Source organism: Equus caballus, chromosome 30, assembly GCF_041296265.1.
Source record: "Equus caballus isolate H_3958 breed thoroughbred chromosome 30, TB-T2T, whole genome shotgun sequence".
Classification (NCBI taxonomy): Eukaryota; Metazoa; Chordata; class Mammalia; order Perissodactyla; family Equidae; genus Equus; species Equus caballus.
In genome coordinates this window covers 15,928,082-15,947,733 of record NC_091713.1, presented here as the reverse complement: position 1 = coordinate 15,947,733, position 19,652 = coordinate 15,928,082, and the positions used below count along the sequence as shown (strand labels likewise).

At 41.5% G+C, this 19,652-nt stretch overlaps 1 protein-coding gene across 1 annotated transcript; it reads right to left on the bottom strand.

Annotated features, from left to right (window-relative positions):
* Positions 1–6,056: 6,056 nt before the first annotated feature.
* SDE2 (SDE2 telomere maintenance homolog) lies at positions 6,057–19,229 on the bottom strand. Its single transcript, XM_001489187.6, has 7 exons — positions 18,940–19,229; positions 14,049–14,166; positions 12,359–12,470; positions 11,594–11,763; positions 10,920–11,034; positions 8,953–9,457; positions 6,057–6,865 (listed from the first exon to the last, which is right to left on the bottom strand). Exons 1-7 carry the CDS (start codon positions 19,057–19,059, stop codon positions 6,644–6,646), a joined length of 1,362 nt encoding a protein of 453 aa, XP_001489237.2. The 5' UTR covers positions 19,060–19,229; the 3' UTR covers positions 6,057–6,643.
* Positions 19,230–19,652: the final 423 nt, after the last annotated feature.

Sequence of the window (19,652 nt, the reverse complement as noted above, 5' to 3'; positions counted from 1 at the left end):
GAAAAAAGGAGAACAGGCTCAAATAAATGAAATTAAAAATGACACAGGAGAAATTACAACAGATGCTACAGAAATACAAAGGATTCTAAGAGAATACTGTGAAAAACTATATGCCAACAAATTGGACAATCTAGAAGAAATGGATAAATTCTTAGACTCATACAGCCTCCCAAAACTGAGTAAAGAAGAAATAGAGAATATGAATAGACCAATCACAAGTAAACAGATTGAAACAGTAATCAAAAACCTCCCCCAAAATGAAAGTCCAGGACCAGATGGCTTCTCTGGAGAATTCTACCAAACATTTAAAGAAGATTTAATACCTATCCTTCTCAAACTTTATTCCAAAAAATTGATGAAGGCCAAACACTTCCTAACACATTCTACAAGGCCAACATCACCCTGATACCAAAGCCAGACAAGGACAATATAAATCACAGGCCAATATCACTGATGAACACAGATGCAAAAATCCTCAACAAAATATTAGTAAACTGAATGCAGCAATACATTAAAAAGATCATACACTATGATCATGAGATATATACCAGGGATGCAGGGACGGTTCAATATCTGCAAATCAATGTGATACGCCACATTACAAAATGAGCAATAAAAACCACATGATCATCTCAACAGATGCAGAGAAAGCATTTGACAGGATCCAACATCCATTTATGATAAAAACTCTCAATAAAATGGGTATAGAAGGAAAGTACCTCAACATAATATAGGCCAGATATGACAGACCCACAGCCAAGATCATACTCAACAGAGAAAAACTGAAAGCCATCCCTCTGAGAACAGGAGGAAGACAAGGGTACCTACTATCACCATTCTTATTCAACATAGTCCTGGAGGTTTTGGCCAGAGCAATTAGGGAAGAAAAAAATAAACAAAAGGAGTCCAAAAAAGGCAATGAAAAAGTGAAACTCTCGCTGTTTACAGACAACATGACGTCATATATATATAACCCTAAAGAATCCATCAGAAAACTATTAGAAATAATCAACAACTACAGCAAAGTTGCAGAGTACAAAATCAAGTTACAAACATCAGTTGCATTTCTATACTCTAATAACAAACAAACAGAAAGACAAGAATACAATCCCATTTACAACTGCAACAAAAAGAATAAAATGTCTAGGAATAAATTTAAACAAGAATGTGAAAGACCTATACAATGAAAACTATAAGACATTATTGAAAGAAATTGACGAATTAAAGAAATGGAAAGACATTCCATGTACATGGATTGGAAGAATAAACATAGTTAAAATGTCCATAATACCTAAAGCAATCTACAGATTCAATGCAATCCCAATCAGAATCCCAATGACATTCTTCACAGAAATAGAACAAAGAATCCTAAAATTCATATGGGGCAACAAGAAACCCTGAATAGCTCAAGCAATCTGGAGAAAAAAGAACAAAACTGGAGGCATCACAATCCTAGACTTCAAAATATACTACAAAGCTATGGTACTGGTACAAAGACACGCAGATCAATGGAACAGAATTGAGCCAAGAAATAAAACCACACATCTACAGACAGCTAATCTTCAACAATGGAGCCAAGAACAAACAATGGACAAAGGAAAGTCTCTTCAATAAATGGTGTTGGGAAAACTGGACACCCACATGCAAAAGAACGAAAGTAGACGATTATCTTTCGCCATACACAAAAATTAACTGAAAATGGATTAAAGACTTGAAGGTAAGACCTGAAATCATAAACTCCTGGAAGAAAATATACGCAATACATTCTTTGACATCAGTCTTAGACGGATCTTTTCTTTGTTTTTTTTAAAGATTGGCACGTGAGCTAACAACTGTTGCCAACCTTTTTTTTCCCCCCCTGCTTGTTTTTCCCAAAATCCCCCTAGTACATAGTTGTATATTTTAGTTGTATGTCCTTCTAGTTGTGGCAGGTGGGATGCCGCCTCAACGTGGCCTAATGAGCTGTGCCATGTTTGTGCCCAGGATCCGAACCCTGGGCTGCCGAGGTGGAGCACACAAACTTAACCACTTGGCCATGGGGCTGGCCCCAGAAGGATCTTTTCTAATACCATGTCTACTAGGACAAGGGAAACAAAAGAAAAAATAAACAAGTGGGACTTCATCAGACTAAAGAGCTTCTGCAAGGCAAAGGAAATCAGAAACAAAATGAAAAGACAACCCACCAACTGCAAGAAAATATTTGCAAATCATATACCCGAGAAGGAGTTAATCTCCAAAATACATAAAGAATTCACACAACTCAACAACAAAAACACCACCTGATCAAAAAATGGGCACAGGATATGAACAGACATTTTTCCGAAGAAGATATATAGATGGCCAACAGGCACATGAAAAGATGGTCATCATCACTGATTATTAGGGAGATATAAATCAAAACTACAATGAGATATCACCTAACACTTGTTAGAATGGCTATATTCACCAAGACAAAAATACAACAAATGCTGGAGAGGTTGTGGAGAAAAGGGAACCCTCGTACTCTGCTGGTAGGAATGCAAATTGGTGCAGCCACTATGGAAAACAGTGTGGAGATTTCTCAAAAATTAAAAATAGAAATACCATATGACCCAGCCATGCCACTACTGGGTATTTATCCAAAGAACTTGAATCAAATCAAAAATTCAGAGAGACTTATGCACCCCTGTGTTCACTGCAGCATTATTCACAATACCAAGAAGTGGAAGAAACCCAAGTGCCCATCAACTGATGAGTGTATAAAGATATGGTGTATATATACACAAAGGAATACCGCTCAGCCATAAAAAAAGGCAAAATCATCCCATTCACAACAACATGGATGGACCAGGAGGGTATTATGTTAAGTAAATAAGCCAGATAGAGAAAGACACTGTATGATTTCACTCATACGTGGACGATAAACGAACACATGAACAAAGAGAACAGTTTAGTGGTTACCAGAGGCGAAGGAGGTAGGGGGTGGGCAAAAGCGCTGAAGGGAGAGGCACATTTATATGGTGACTGACAAACAGGAATGTACAACTGAAATTTCATAAACTATCATGACCTCAATGAAAAAATAAATGTATATATGCATCTCTTGTAATTTAGTTTATATATAGATAGATAGAGATACACACACATTTTTAATGCAATACTAGAGGTTCTGCTTCTGATATGACTGAGCAGCTTCTTTTGGACCAAGCTTCCTGTAGTTAAGTCATAAACTCTGGACAAAATACATTGAACAACTGTCTGAACGCACTGGAGAAGGACCAGAAGCAGGCAGACACTTCAAGGGAACAGGATACTTGGGAGAAGGGAAGAGTATGGGGAAGTCTCCCCCTTTTACAGTTTTTAGCCCCTACTCTGTACGATGCCAGGTGGCTAGAACTCTGATGGAAAAATGCAGTCTTGCTGGCTTGAGGAACCAGAAAACAAGAGTGAAGGAAGAGGTCCTGGAAGGGAGAGCCAGAGCAGGATAAGCCAAAAATTCTGTGTCTGTAAACTCTGCCTCCTGAACCACATAAGCACATGGCAACTCCAAGCAGTAAGTAAGATTCAAGGGTGTTGCCCATCTGGAAAAACACAGTGTTTAGAGTTTGAGTCTAGCCATGTTAAGTGCTTGCTAAAAAGAAACAAAAAAAAGAGCAACACTCCTGAAGACATATACCAGAATCCAGAATCTCCATAACATCATTCACCATGTCCGAGATACAACCCAGAACTATCGACATGTGAAGAATCAGGAGAATGAGATCCATTCTCAAGAGAATCAACAAAGATGGACCCTGAGCTGATCCAAGTGTCAGAGCGAGCAGACAAGGATTCCACGGCAGCTATTATAACTATGCTCAAGGACATAAAGGAAATTATGCTTGTAATATAGAAAATTTCAGCAGAGAAATAGAAACTTAAAAAAAAACCTATAAAATAGAAAGTCTAGAATGGAAAAATACAAAATCAAATAATTTTTTATATCGGCTTAGTAGAATGGAAGTCACAAAATCCATGAACTGGAAGCTATATCATAGAAATTATATAATCTAAAGAATTATATAAAGAGAGAAATGTTTGAGGGAAAAAAACAGACCGAGGGACTTCAGGGACTATACTTAAGAGGTTTACCAAATTCGTAATCCAAGTCCTAGAAGGAGACAAGAGAAGACATTGGGCAAGAAAAAGATCTGAAGGAATAATGGCTGAAATTTTCCCAAACTTGATTAATGGTATAAATTTACAGATCTAAGAAGTTCAGGAAACCCCAAGCAGGATAAAGACACAGAAAATCATAACCAGGCATACCTGAAAGCAGCCAAAGAAAAAGACACAACATATAAAGTGGACCAGTCATTGCACAGGCCACTGACTTGTCATCAGCAGCAGTGGAGGCCAGAAGACAGTGGGAAAAGATCTTTAACATGATGAAGAAAACCCAACACAAAAATAGAATTTGTTGCCAGCAGACTCATGCTAAAAAAATGTTAAAGAATATTCTTCAGGCCAAAGGGAAACGATACCAGATCTTCAAGTAGGAATGAAGAGCATCAGAAATGGTAAATATGTGAATAAGCCTGACTTTTTCCTCTCAATTTAAAAAAATATATATGATTAAAGCAGAAATTATAACATATTACAGGACTTAAAATGTATATAGATTTCATAAAGGTGACAGCTAGACCATAAAAGACAGGAATGGACATATATAGTTGCAAGATTTCTACATTTTATGTGAAGTGGTATGACATTAACTCTAGGTAAACTGAAAGACTGAAAACATACGTTGTAACTCCTAGAGCATCCACTAAAACAACTATGCAAAGAGAGTACAGCTACAAAGCCAATAAATTAACATGCAATTCCAAAATAATCAACTAATCCAAACAGAAAAACAGTAACTGACAGACCTAAAACTATGTATTGCAATAATTACATTTAATGTTAATAAACACTCATTAAAACATGGAGACTGTCAGAATAAAAATGTAAGATCCAAGCACATGTTGTCTATAAGAAACCCACTTTAAGTAAAAAGACACAGAGAGGTAGAAAGTAAATGACTAGAAAAAGGTATCCTCTGCAAACATAAGCATAAGGCGGCTGGAGTGGCTGTAATTCACACCAGATAAAGTGGACTTAGAAACAAAAAGCAGCAGCAGAGATAAAGAGGGAAAGTTCATAAGGATGAAATGGTCAATTCAATAGGAGGACGTAACATAACCCAATAACAGAGATTCAAAATATGAAGCAAAACTTGATAGAATTAAAGAAACACACAACTCCACAATCCTAACTGGAGATTTTAACACCTCTCTTTCAGCACTTGACAGAAATAAACAAAAAAAATCAGTAAAGACGTAGAAGAGCTAGACGATATCAACTATCTAACCTAATTGATATTACAGAACAAATTCACCCAACAATTCAGAATATTTATTCTTTTCAACTGCATGCGGAACCTTCAACCAGACAGACCATATAGTGGGCCATAATACAAGTTTCGATAAAATTAAAAGGATCAAAATCATAAAGAGGATATTGCCTGACCTCAACAGAACTAAAGTAGAAATCCAGTAACAATAAGATACTCAGCAAAAGCCAAACGTTTGCTAATTAGACAACGTACTTCTAGATAATCCATGGGTCAAAGAAGCATTTACAAGGAAATCAGAAAATATTTAGAATCGAATGATAATGAAAATAGAACATTAAAAATTTTGAGATGCAACTAAAGCAGTGCTTAAAGAAAAATTCTGAGCTTTAAATATTTATATTAGGAAAAAAAAGTCTAAAATCAATGGCCTAAGGCTTACCTTAAGAAGCTAAAGAAAAAAGAAAAAAGTAAATCCAAGTTAAGTAGAAGAAAGGAAATAAAGAGCAGAAATCAATGAAATTAAAAAGAGTTGAGAAAAATTAATAAAGCCAAAAATTGATTCTTTGAAAATCAGATCAACAAAATTGATAAACCCCTAGCTAGACTGATCAGGACAAGGAGGAAACAGAAACGATCAGTATCAGAATGAAAAAGTTACCACCACAGCGCCTACAGACGTTAAAAGGATACGGAAGGACTATTTTTGTTTTTTAAAGATTTTATTTTTTTCCTTTTTCTCCCCAAAGCCCCCCGGTACATAGTGGTATATTCATCATTGTGGGTCCCTCTAGTTGTGGCATGTGGGACGCTGCCTCAGCGTGGTTTGATGAGCAGTGCCATGTCCATGCCCAGGATTCAAACCAACACAACACTGGGCCACGTGCAGCAGAGCGCATGAAATTAACCACCTGGCCACGGGGCCAGCCCCACGGAAGGACTATTAGGAATAACTTTGTGTCCACAAATCTGACAACTTGGGTCAAATGTATAAATTCTTTGAAAATATAACTCAACTAAATGACACAAGATGAAAACAAAAATCTGAATAGCCCTATGTTTATCAAAGAAATTAGACTTGGTACAAAAAAACCTTCCCACAAAGAAAACTTCAGGCCCACATGGTTTCACACATTAATTCTATAAATATAATAATGAAAAAGAGGATAGTTAGAATTGGGTTATTAAAAAGTCAGCTTTAATATCGACAGGAATCATGGCCGAGAGTCAACATGATGCAGGTTCTAAGCGCTGGACTAGAAAGAAATAGGAAATCCGTTCCAATGACGTTCATCTCTTCTTCCCTTTCGCAGGCTTGGCGAACAAGGCGGGGTCTATCTGCTCCCTGGCCAGTCCCCTGACGGAGAAGAGGCGGGCGGCGCGCTCCTGGAGAGTGCCCCCACACTTCAGCCCCAGCGCCATCAGCTCGCACTTGAGCCTCTCCAAGCCCAGCGACTCCACTTCCGCAACAGAGCTGAACGCCAGTAAATCCACAGTCTCCAGACCAACACCCTGAGGGAAGAAAGGAAGCATTTAAAACAGGCTCCTTCCTCTGAATAAAGACTCTTCAACTGTCAACTACATTCTGTTTTTCAAGGAATTTTCATTTTAAATTGTCGTATCTTGCTATTGAATTTTAATAATCATCTAAATGTTATTCCACATGCATTCTCAATATACATTGTTAATAAACAATTTTTCATCTATATATTTGAAACAAGTATTTGGAACAGTAACAGAAGTTATAGGATTCTCAAACAGATTAATACTATTTTCTTTCTTTTTTGATTTTTCCAGTAAAAATTCAAACAGTAAGATATACCCAGCCTATGCCCACACTATCAGCACAGAAAAGAGCAGCACCCTATCACGCTTAATTTTAATGAGATTCACATGCCTGTGAATCTTTTAATTCTGTAATCTTAATACTTTCCATTCCAATCAAATAATTACGACTGATGGTAAGAGTCCTCATGCATGTAACTCAGCAAACTCCAAAGCCGTTCAACAGACTCACAACTCTTCTATAGACCAAGTGACCTGAAGACAAAAATCCAATGCTTCTGATGACGAACGCTCTGCAAAAACGGAGATACTCACATCCAGGGATTTTCACAAGATATATTCAAAGAGCAATAATTTTCTCATAGAAAGTTATTTTCTTAAATAGTAAAGAGCTGTAGGAACAGACACTTGATCTTTCTAGTTATCCTTATTTTTCTTTTTTTAAAGCCATTTTATTGGATTTCTGAAGTGAATCTTGGTTTCACTGTTTATGGCCAAATCCATGTCTCCGGAGACTCACACGTGGCCGCAGCCGGTTGTCACAAATACAGCAGCTCCTGCTACCTCACCAGGAACAAAATTCCCATGGCTAAAGGCTCAAAGACTGAAAGTCAAATCGGGTTTTATTCACAAAACACTCCTTTACTCATTTTCCCAAGACTTCAGTGAGGATGAAGGCCCTAATATACACGAGTAAGGTAAGAGTTCCCTGCTTACAACTCCAGAGACGGCGTGATGGTCAGTTTAAAGCCCTCAGCATGAAAATCCCACCAGCCTCCCTCGAAAGGGCCATCATTGCCTCTGTGCCTATGTCCTGGGGGTGGAAGGTGCTGGTTAAACAAATCATGACAGGCTTTGTGTTTGTCAAAGGAAACCAAGCAGTTCAGGTTTCACCTGTTGTAAAGAGCAAGTCAAGACCTTAGATCAAAGCGCAAACACTGCAGCTCTCGGCTGCAAGCTAGTCCACTGAAGCCGGCGAAGGAGCGACTACCCGAGGAACGGATGCACAACGAAAATAAACCCTTAAAAGGCTGAAGGGAGGACTTCAGATTAATGACAAATTAAAAAGGAGCTGCTCCCCGTCCACAGGAAAGACTCCACATGCAGCTGACAATTCAAACAGTATCTCACATGAGAAAGAATAAGTAACTAGAGGTTTAGTGATGGGAAAATGAGCACACTTCATCAAATCTAAAATGCCATCCATCACAATATGCATTATTGTACGTATTATTAAGAAATAGGGGTCAGCGTGGTGGTGCAGTGGTTAGGCTCACACATTCCACTTCGGCAGCCCAGGGTTTGCCAGTTTGGATCCCAGGCGCAGCCCTACGCACCATTTATCAATCCACACTGTAGCAGGCATCCCACATAAAATAGAGGAAGATGGGTACAGATGTTAGCTCAGGACCAATCTTCCTCAGCAAAAAGAGGAGGATTGGGGGCAGACATTAGCTCAAGGCTAATCTTCCTCAAAAAAAAAAAAGAATAAACCAATACCAATTAAGCTATGTGATATACACGCAAATTCAGAGATAGTAAAACGTGATAAACATGTATCTCAGAATTGATGAAACAGGAAACCAAGGACACCCCCTAGTGGCAAATTAATATAAACTCTAGAGCTGAAAAAAAAAAAAAAGGAAGGCTCTCTCTCCGGGACAGGGCAAGCTTCAGTATCACCTGTATTTCTGATTATTAAACAAGCCTTTCCACTAAGCAGCCGACGGGAAAAAGCACATTTTCATTTTAATGACTTATTGTGGAGATTAAACTGATTTGGCTCTGGACATCGACCCCAAAATTCTACTTACGGTGCTTCCTGCCTGGCTTCTCCCCAGCTCGGCCATGGGAACGTTCTCCCTCTCTCCTCCCGGGGAAACCTGGGCAGCTCTTCCCTCATCAGTCCTTTCTTTTGTCTCTTCCTCCTTATTCAGTCCAGCCCCAACTGCTTCCTTTCCGATGGCTCCTTGACTCCCTGACTCCTTTTCCTCCTGGGTTTCCTCTGTTTCTGCAGCCATCTTCCTTTCCACATCCTCCTTCGCAGATGTCTCCCCCAGCTCAGGACAGGAGTCTTCTGAAACACCGTTCCCAAAGTCACTCGCCGGGGTCCGTGCTTTTTCTGGCAAGGTAGAGTCTGTACTCAATACTCTCGCCCCCTGAGAACTACTTGGAAATTCGGCTGCCATCTCAGCACCATCACTGCCATTTTTTGGAACATGGCAGCTCGTTCCTGAAGTCCCAGGTGCTTCTTCACTGTCATCATCTGAGCTCTCAGAGCTGGACCCCTCCACAGTCTCTAGTCCTTCCATGCCCAACCTGTCGGAAGCAACAGAAAGGTTAACACCATTATACCTTCCACTCAAAATAAAAAAAGAGTTAGTTTGTCCAGGGAACAGACCGTCTAACTAAAAGCATCTGCTAGCTTGAGATGGAGAGTAGATAAGTTTCAGAAAAAGATATTCCAGAGGTATAAAGAGAAGGGAAAAAAAAATTCAATGAGACTGGAACCAGCCATCCCAAAGATCCAAGAAGATCTCTCTTTTAAACTTGTGCATCTCTTAAAACAAAACTCACTTTGCTTAAAGCTGTTTTCCTTTGTTATATGAACTTTAACTGTTGGAAATTAGATAAAATAATAAAGTTAAAAGAAAATCCTATATTTTATTCATAATTGCCCAAAAGAAACTACCCAAATGTCTATCAACTGGAGAATGGATAAATAAATTGTGGCACAGCCTTACCATCAATAATACTTGGTGATAAAAAGGAATGAACTACTGACACATATAACACCATCGAGACATTTCAAAAGCACTATGCTAAGTGAAACGAGCCTCTATAAAAGGCTCCACGACATTCTGGAAAAGACAAAACCATAGGAACAAACAGCGCACCAGTGATCAGTGGTTGCCAGGGGTGGAAGAGGGGAAGGGATTAACTGCAAAGAGGCACATGGGAAGTTTTTAGGGAGATAAAAATATTCTATATCTTGACTTTGGTGGTAGTTACATGACTATATTTTTCAAAACTCACAGAACTGTTCAATCAAAAAGGGTGAATTGTACTGTATACAAATTATACCTCAATAAATCTGACTTAAAAAGAACCACACAATACTGCTACCTTTTCTCTCAGGAACAGCTAATTCTTATTTCAGAAAGAAAACAAAACATTCTATGCTGGACTGACAGTGACATGAACTTTGGTTAGTAAAAATCTTTCTGTCCTCAAAGGGGAGTCGAACAAGGAAGCGAGATCCACTTGGACTTATCATTTTCTAGAACTTGGCCCAAGGGAACTGGGCTGGTCCCCAGAGGCCAGCTGGGAAGAGTGGGAGAGCTCTGAGAAGAATGGAGAAGAAAAAATATTGTGTGCTTTTCACCCACAAGTGCAAAGTGTGAAGAGAGGTCTGGCAAAGTGACCGGAGACCTCAGCGAGGACTGTGAGAAACCAGAGAGAACACAGAACACCTGGAAAGTACAGCCATGGCTTCCACACGGAATTTTTGAAAGTTAACTCTCAAGAACAAACAGCAATTCAGGCCCAAAGCTGTTTTTATGTGGTGTTTCACTGTAGATTCTATTAATGGCACTCAGAGCAGAAACCTTTACTAGTGTGTACAATGTGACTATCACTGAATCTGATGACTGAAGCTCTCTGGGAAATCTGGGTACCCATCAAACGTTACCTAGGAAGGTGTTTACCCAGACAGACAGGAAGGAAACATAACACCTCAGTCCTCACAGATGGATTTGGAATGAAAATGAAACATACTCACCAGAAGCATTTCTTTTTCCCGGCCCTGGCTCCTCCGTCTGCTCCTGATGTGTTAGGCCGTTTCCGACTATCCCCAATTTCTGCCGATACCATCTTGCTGGAGGCGGCCTGCATACCTAACCAGAAATGTGAACAACTGGGTTTCAACCATCAGGACCAAGTGTAATTATGGGCTTGTTATTTGCATACATTTGTCTTTCCTGTTACATGAAAACCATTTTGATAGAAAAGATTCCTTCTTATTCACTTGAACCTAAATAGCCCTAGCATAATGCTTTGGATGCTAAAAAAATACACTGATGACATTCTCATTAAAAACCATTTTTTAAAAATGACCTGAAACTAGAAGCAAATATGCTAATAGCTAGACAGCTCCTGAAGACTTAGCTTATCCCATGAAGCTCAAACAGTGTTCTCACCTGGGGCCCACGGGCCCACAAAAGTCAGGAGTCAAGTATGTCAAATGTTGCATACGTATATGTTCTTTTGTTTTCTGGGGTGTGAGATACACTGTCTTCATTATTGAGGGGGGAGGTTCCACAGCTTTCACCAGATTCTCAGGGGGCAGTAACCCAAAAAGCTTTAAGAACTGCTCTTTGCACACAGTGTGGAACGGTCCAGAACAGCTGGCTGCAGGGGTGCCTGCTGCCCACACTAAGGAGCCCTCATTCTCACCTTTGAGGACAGAATCCTCCAGGCGTTCGGCCATCTCGTGGCACTGCTGCTGGTAGTCAGGGCTGCTGAAGCAGTGCCGGGGCTCTGTGAGCTTCCGCTGCAGCCGCTCCAGGCGCCTCTGCTCCTTTTCAGCCTCCCGCTCGGCTTGCTGTTTGACCCATTCAGCCATTCTGGGGAAGGGAGAGACACACACGCAAGTGAACGGCTGTATCACACATACGCTTTTAGAACTGTAAAAAGCCCGCTAGGAGCCGGCCTGGTGGCACAGTGGTTAAGTTTGCACGCTCTGCTTCAGTGGCCCGGGGTTCCCAGGTTCAGATCCCAGGCACAGACCTAGCACTGCTTGTCAGGCCAAGCTGTGGTGGCATCCCACATAAAGTAAAGGAAGATTGGCACAGATCTTAGCCCAGTGACAATATTCCTCAAGCAAAAAGAGGAAGATTAAGAACATATGTTAGCTCAGGGCCAAGCTTCCTCACACAGACACAGAGACACAAAAAACCCTCCCAAATAATGCTCTCCTGTTCACATTGTGATATTCCCTCAGAAAGATGTGCCACACTTACTACCAGCATACTGTAACGGACTTAACTAAAACCCAAAGATAATTATTAAATTACAGAAAAGGTTAAATCTGATAACAGTAAATCAGAGCATGAATATTTCAAGTTTACATTTCCGATACGCAGAGCATGTGTATAACCACTGTTGGTATGAAAGTATGTTTCTCTCTTCAAAAAAAACAAAAACCAGCGGGCATCTTACGCTTTTTCATGATTGACATCTCGTAGTCTCCTTCCACTGAGATCCCGGCAAGCTTCTCGATTAGTTGTCTTCTCAATCTGAGCACCAAGAGCTCGGAGCATAGAGCCAAAACCTGAGCAAATATATTTGGAGAAAGCAGGTTAAAAAGCGTTCAAGGGGACTGGCCTGGTGGCATAGTGGTTGGGTTCGTGCACTCCACTTTGGCAGCCTGGGGTTCTCAGGTTGGAATCCCAGGCGTGGACCTACACACTGTTCACCAAGCCATGCTGTGGCAGCATCCTACATACAAAAAATAGAGGGAGATTGCCACAGGTGTTAGCTCAGGGAAAATCTTCCTCAACTCAACAGCAAAAGACATTAGCTTAGGGCCAATCTTGCTCATCCAAAAAAAAAAAAAAAGTGTTCAAGGATGGATAAATGCCAGATTTGTGAAAATAGTATTACATCATAAGATTAAAGGTGATTTCTGCTTTCTTTCTTTTTAAAGGAAATAGACATCAAGATTCTAACCCAGACAGCAAAGGCAAAAGTATTGATAAACTTGCTTCAACCTTGTGCCTTTTGCCCTTCCTCTTATATTTCTGAAATACTGTACCTGTACCATTGGGATCTTTTAGAGGGCTTTACCCAGTGCCAGACATCCCAAGATTCCAAGATTAATAAGTAAAATTATATGATGAGATTTTGCAGTGAGTTTAAAAAGAAAGGCAATTTTAAGCTGTCACTGGCTGATATGACAAACTTCATTCTTATTGACACAATTTCAAACAGCAGGATGATTAAAATGTGAGATGTCAGCTCTCTGAAAACCAAACAAATCACTGTCGATTTTGAGAAAGCTTAGGGATTACATGTTAGTGTATCAGGAGAAAGATCAAGAACTGCTCACACAATCACCCCTTGGCCTCGCGGAGAATGGGTTCCAGGACTCCCTGGCAGATATGGATACCAAAATACCCCGATGCTCAAGCCCCTTATATAAAACAGCAGAGCACTGTACATAACCTACACCCACCCTCCCGTACACTTTAAATCATCTCTAGATTAGTTATAACACCCAACACAATGAAAATGCTACGTAAATATCGGTTAGGGTATAACGACAAGAAAAAACATCTGTGCGTATTCAGTGCAGATGCAACCATCATAGGCCTTTCGCTCCGCGGTGGGTTGAATCCAAGGATGTGGAACCCACAGACACTGAGGGCCAACTGTATTCAGTTTTTACTCTTAGTTTCTTTTCCCTCTTAGATGTATCAGTATACCCAGGACCTTAATCTACCCCAATCTGTAAATAGCTGGATTTCATGAAATGACTTTAGATCTCCCTTGGAACTACAATAACTAGACAAAATCTTGACAAAAGCAGGAGATTTGATTGTTTTAACACTCTTTCTTCAGCAAATTGGACAGACTAATGCCCACCTCTCTTAATCTAATCTTCTCCAAAGTTTTAGAGCCCAAGTTGCCTAAGAGCCATCTGGCCGGAGAAGGCGAGAATTGTATCAGACAATACCTTTTCCCAAAAAGAATAAAGGAGAAAATATTCAAAGTCAGGTAAGTAAATAAAGGACTTCATAAGGCGAAACGAGGCTGGCATAGTGCAGAGACCAAGCAGTTTGTTAAAGTGATACATGCGGCTCGAGACCGTGGATGCGTTACAACTAAGCAGTCACCACTCGCGTCCTACCTCCTTTTCCACCACAGAGCCTGGGTTCCAAACTATAAACAGCTCCACGCTGCACCGTGTCACTGGAGTTAACAAGCGATCCATTGCACTTCACAAAGAAGCAGTCCACAGGGACACCCTAGAGACAAATTTGGGGTTTTTTAAAATGCCATCTATGAGACAATACAAGTTTCTTAGAGGAATGGACCTAGCTTATCATCTTTTTATTACTCTAGCTATAAGCAAATAGTGCGTATTCAATTAATATGTTTAACTGAAAATGAAAACTACCAAAAGAAAGTCATTTCATATGACGTATTCTTGGTACAATTTTTTCCTAATACCTAGTCACAATATATAGAAGAACTTTTCGTCTTTTGTGTGAAAATAAAAACTGCTTCTTTCTCCTTCTCTAATAAGAGATTGGAGTCAAGGTAGAAAACTATACATGGCTGAGATCCAGTAAGTCTGGCGGTCCCATTTCCTCTGATTTTTTAAAACAGGTAACAAGCTAAACATCAAGAGTGGCCCCCAAGTTTAGAAGTTACAATATACATCCTGAAAAGTGTAGGTAGGGATAAGAATGGGGGAAGGGAGGAACCAACAGTATGGTTTTTAACACACCTACATAAGCCTTAACAGTTTTAGGACCAGCTGGCAGCCGGCGCTTCTCTCTTCTGCTAGCCTTCTCCTGAGTTACTGGCCAATCATTGCAGAAGCCTAAGTATTCCCACACCCACTCCTTATATTTCAAAAAAAAGAAAGAAAGAAAAATCTCAGAGTGAGTGATGAAAAGAAAATACAAAAACTGTAAGTCTTTCAAAACAAGTTTCTGATACTATAAGACAACAGAGGAGTATTCTCCCAAGTTATATGGAAATTAGGAGGTACATGATTAAATTTACAGTATCAAGAATGAAGAAATCTAAACACCGATAGGAAGGAAAAATGCACTGCTGTTAGCTTCCTGAAGTGGAAACAATGAACTTTCATTCTGAACCACATCACACAGCTACTCCAGTGGGAACCATTCATTCACCCAACAAATATTAATTAAGTGCCTACTATGTGCCAGGTCCTTTTCAGGTGTTGGGATACTACAGAGAATACTACAGTGAATACACATCCTGCCCCAGGGAGCTTACACTCTAGCAGGAAAGACAGACAACGAACAAATTATATATTATGTCAAGTGGCGATGAGCAGGGTAGAGGGGACAGAATGTGTGGATGAGGGTGGCGGTAACCTATTTTATACACAGTTAGTCAAGGAAAGCTTCTCTGATCAAGAGACATTCGAGCAGGGAATTAAAGAAAGTGAGAGAACAAGCCACACGGCTATCTAGGGAAACAGCATTCCAGATGGAGGCAACAAACGCAAAGACGCACAGCAGGCATGAGCTTAGAGCATGCAAGGAACAGCACCATGCCAAGAGGCTGGAATGAAGTATGCAGAAGGGGAGTGACAGGGCCTTAAAAACCCCTGTAAGGACTTTGGATTTTGATTTGAATAAAACTATTGCAAGATCGTGTGAACAAACTGAGATCTGAGCTATGCCCTTTAAGGATCTCTCTAGCTGTAAATTGAAAATAAGACTATAGATGCAGAGAAATCAGTGAGAAGCTATCGTGACAACCCAGGTGAGAAAGGAAGGCTATTTGTACCAGGGCGGTCGTGGCAGAGGCGATGAGAAACGTGGGATTCTGAGGACACTCTGAAGGCAGAGGTGACAGGACTTGCTAATGCTCTGGATGAGGGGAGTGAGAGCAAGAGAGGAAAAAGATGATTTAAAACATTTGGTTTGACCAGTGGGAAAACACTGGAAAATGCAGGGGAGAGAGAACTAATGCTAAAATAAGTCCTCCAGCAGGTGAGACAGGATGGGATACTGTGCAAAGTGGAAGAAAATTATTTGTAAAATAATGAGGACTGTTCATCCACGGTAACAGAACACAAGGCTGAATATACGGCAGGTGCGTAGAGGCACTGGTGTGAGGACAAGGAAATTCTCTCCTTACTGCTTGTACTTTCTCAGTGAACACAAAGCATGGTCCTTGGGATGGAAGAAGTATTGGAGTTTTAAAGAGAGAAGATGTGAAAGAGCAACTCCGGAGAGTGAGAGAGTGATGAACTAAGCATGCTCCCCAGCCCTTCCCACAGCACGGTACACATAAAAAATGTGGGTGACGCTTGGGAAAACGAGCAAAGCTACTGAGGCACCCCCCGACTGTGTCCAGGGGCCAGAGGGCTATGTGGATCAATATTCTCAGCAGTCCTGCAAGGAGACTGCCAGAAGAAACCTGCTCTGCATTAGGAAAATACAGTAGAAGTGCCCAGCAGTGCTACAGTTGGTATTTGTGAATTTAGAGTGAAAGTGATTTGTGTGATTAGTTTCCCTACCACAGTCACCACCCAGGCGATGGACAGACTAGGTGGAGTTGGATTTAAGTGGACTGGAGTCTCCCCAGGCAAACATGGTAGCAGGAGAGAGGAGCAAGGGGGCTCAGGCCACACGAAATGATGCGATTAACATGAAGGCCTATTCTCATCTGTAAAACACTGTCTACTTTAAAGAGTTGTAAAGATTAAATGAGATATGCAATACACCTCGCATTTGTTTAATGTTTATAAATTAAAAGCTACTTTAGTTTCTTTTAATATTTTATATGTCTAAGAGGCACAGTATTTCTAAAATTCTAAATAACTTTAAGAGATATTAATGTGTAGGCAGAAAGATTATACACATTACTTTGTTTCCAAACAGAAGTGCTTATGAAACAAGACAAATGATCGACAAAATTGCATTTTCTGATTAAGATTGTCAATTAATAATCACTAGTAGAAAATAAGAACAAAGAAAATCTGGAGTCAATTTAACTGTCTCTAACCACTTGTGTATTATAATGCATTTCAAGCAAAAGTATTACGTGTGCCTTAGCCCAGTCGGCGGTCTAAGGCCACCAGAGACAAACCTGCAGTTAGCAAAGTCAAATTTACTGACTCTGCATCAAGGGGGGGCTGCACACCAGAGGAATCATGGGGTGTGTCACCACCAACAACAAAAAAGAGTTACTATAGGATTTGGGGCAAGGGAGGAGTTTAGGTGAAATTTAAATGAAACAATGTTTTGAGAGGCTCAAAACAAAGCAGGGCTGTGTGTAAAAGGGACAACATCAGTTCTAGACCGTGAAGTAGATCCAGGCGCCTATTTCATTGGAAACTACAAAGTTAAGATAAATGTGGAATGTTGTGTTCAGAAACCCCTAATCTAAAGCTCTGCACCTGGGCTGGAAATCAAGCGTGATTCTCTAGATCAAAGTGACTTCAATTCTCGAGGCAAGAGTGGGATGCTTCATTCATACCAACAGAATTTCAAACAACAAAGTTGCTTATAGTCTGTAATTTTCGAGATCAAGGTTTCTCAGTGATAAGAAAGCAGGAGACTTTCAAGGGAGTCATCATGACATTTCACCACTACACTACGGCCTTTCCTCTACTCACTTGGCAGCTGGCTTTATCTGTGTCTGTTATCTCAGCCTGATGAATAGTAGGGCACATTTCTACTTTCTCAGCAGGAGCTAACACTAACTTTATCATGTGCCAGCACAGTTTTGTTTTAAAAACCTTAGGTGTGCACTTGAGCTATTTTTATTTGTTCCAGCATCTCATCAAACGCCCTTTCATAAGTTCTGTGTTTGTCTTCACATTTGTAACAGTCATGCTTCCTGAGTACCTGAGTGAATTCATTCATTTATATTTCTTCCTCCCTATTTAAAATTATTTTTTCCAATACTCCTTATAATTAAGATCCTATTTTTTTCTGGGCTCACTTTGGATCAATTATCAGTATGTTTGAAAACTGTACTCATGAGATGTTATTTTCAGAGATATTAAAATCCAAATATTTTGGAAAATATTCCCCCATTCAGTGGTCAAAAACAGTTCTGACAGTTTTTCCACTGGATTGCAGTGTAGGAAGAAAAATGGGGAAGCTGAAAAACCACATTATTTGCAAACACACGTTGCTTCTTCACAGAATCCCTCCAAGTAAGGATTTGATTTTGACTGCAGTGTTAACATATGTTAAGCCTATAAATAACAAGCAGAGGAAACACCCTAGAAAAGCACGGATGAGGTGTGGTTATAAAGAAAAACGGAGATTTTAGTCAAGTGCCAAAATTGAAATTACATTCAGGGAGACAACCGAAATCTTGAGATAACTGAACAGGTTTAATATCTCACAGTTGGTGAAAAGCTTGCTTGCTTGATAATTAAGTAAACCATACATGTAACTTTACAAGTGCATGGCAGGTTTTCAAAAATACGCATGGACAAATGAGACCATCGAATGATGAGGGAAGACATCTAAATGGCAGGCCCCAAGAACCATGCCCTCGATAGCACATGTGTGCGAGCGCTTGGCCCCGACCAGTGACCAGATGAATCCATTTCCCTCCCAAGCATCCTTTGGCCTGGGTTGGATACGACATACTTGTCTAGGTTGGAGCTAACGAGGCTGTGCGATCAGTGGACAAAATGTACGTCACATAACCATAGAAGCAATGTAAAGAAAATGTAAGGAAATCGGGCTTAAAAGTCATCTGGTCCAAGTGCCTCATTTACGGATGAAGACAGAATACCACAGTGTTTCCTGCTAGTCCAGATTCAGGGCGGCACTAAGCGCCTGTGAGCGCAGGGTTTTTTCCCCCTTCCGTAAGGAAACATAACAAAAACCACCACAAAACAAAAGCAAAGGAAGGCCTCGGCAGCAGTCTGAAGCACCTTAAAACTGAAGAACCCTCAGCCTCAAAAACTGAAAACCCCAAAGAGAGCGCCCGCGACCGACCGTCTCCGCACCCAATCCTGCCCCGTCCGCCTCTAGCCCCTTCCTTCCAGGAACCGCGAACCTCACCAGATCTTGGCAATGTCGGTGGATAAAATCTCGGACGGAGCACGGCGCCGAGCCCCACCGCACCGCCTTGCACCCGAAGCCGGGGCCGCGAACCCACACCAGCGCTGCCGTCTCCGCCATTTCTCCTGGTCCCCGAATCTCGACCCGCCCTGTGGCTACGAGCCACACCAGCCCGACGCCTGTTGATGACGTGTCCCTCGCGTTCCAGCGCCCCGCCCCTCCCGTCTCCGCTCGCCCCGCCCCTCCCCTGGGGCCAGTCACGTGAGCCAGGCCGCCGAGCCGCGCCGGCGGGGGCAGAGAAACAGGAAGGGCCTGGCGGAGGCAGATAAGACGGCGGAGCGGCGGGGCGAGGCGTTGCTAGGGGGGTTGCTAGGGCGGGGCTCGAGGGACTCCTATAAAAGGCCGGCGCGGGCGGGGGTGTGGAACGTCCTGGCTGGGAGCGATAAGACGGCGGCTAAGCACCGCCCCCTGCCCCGGGCTTTGGCCCTTTTCCTTGCATCTGTGTGGTTATTTTTGGGTCGCGAGGAGTGGTGGCCTGAGAAGGCGCTGCTCCCTGGGGGCGCGAGGGAAGAGGCAGTCCCGGAAGCGGTTCTGGGGGGCTGCTTCCTCTGCCCTGGGGAGCTCCCCCAGCCCTGGGGGCAAGGGAAACGCCCTCGGGAGGTCTCTAAACAACGGCCCTGGGGGGTTTTCCTCCCCCCGGCTTGCCAAGCCTT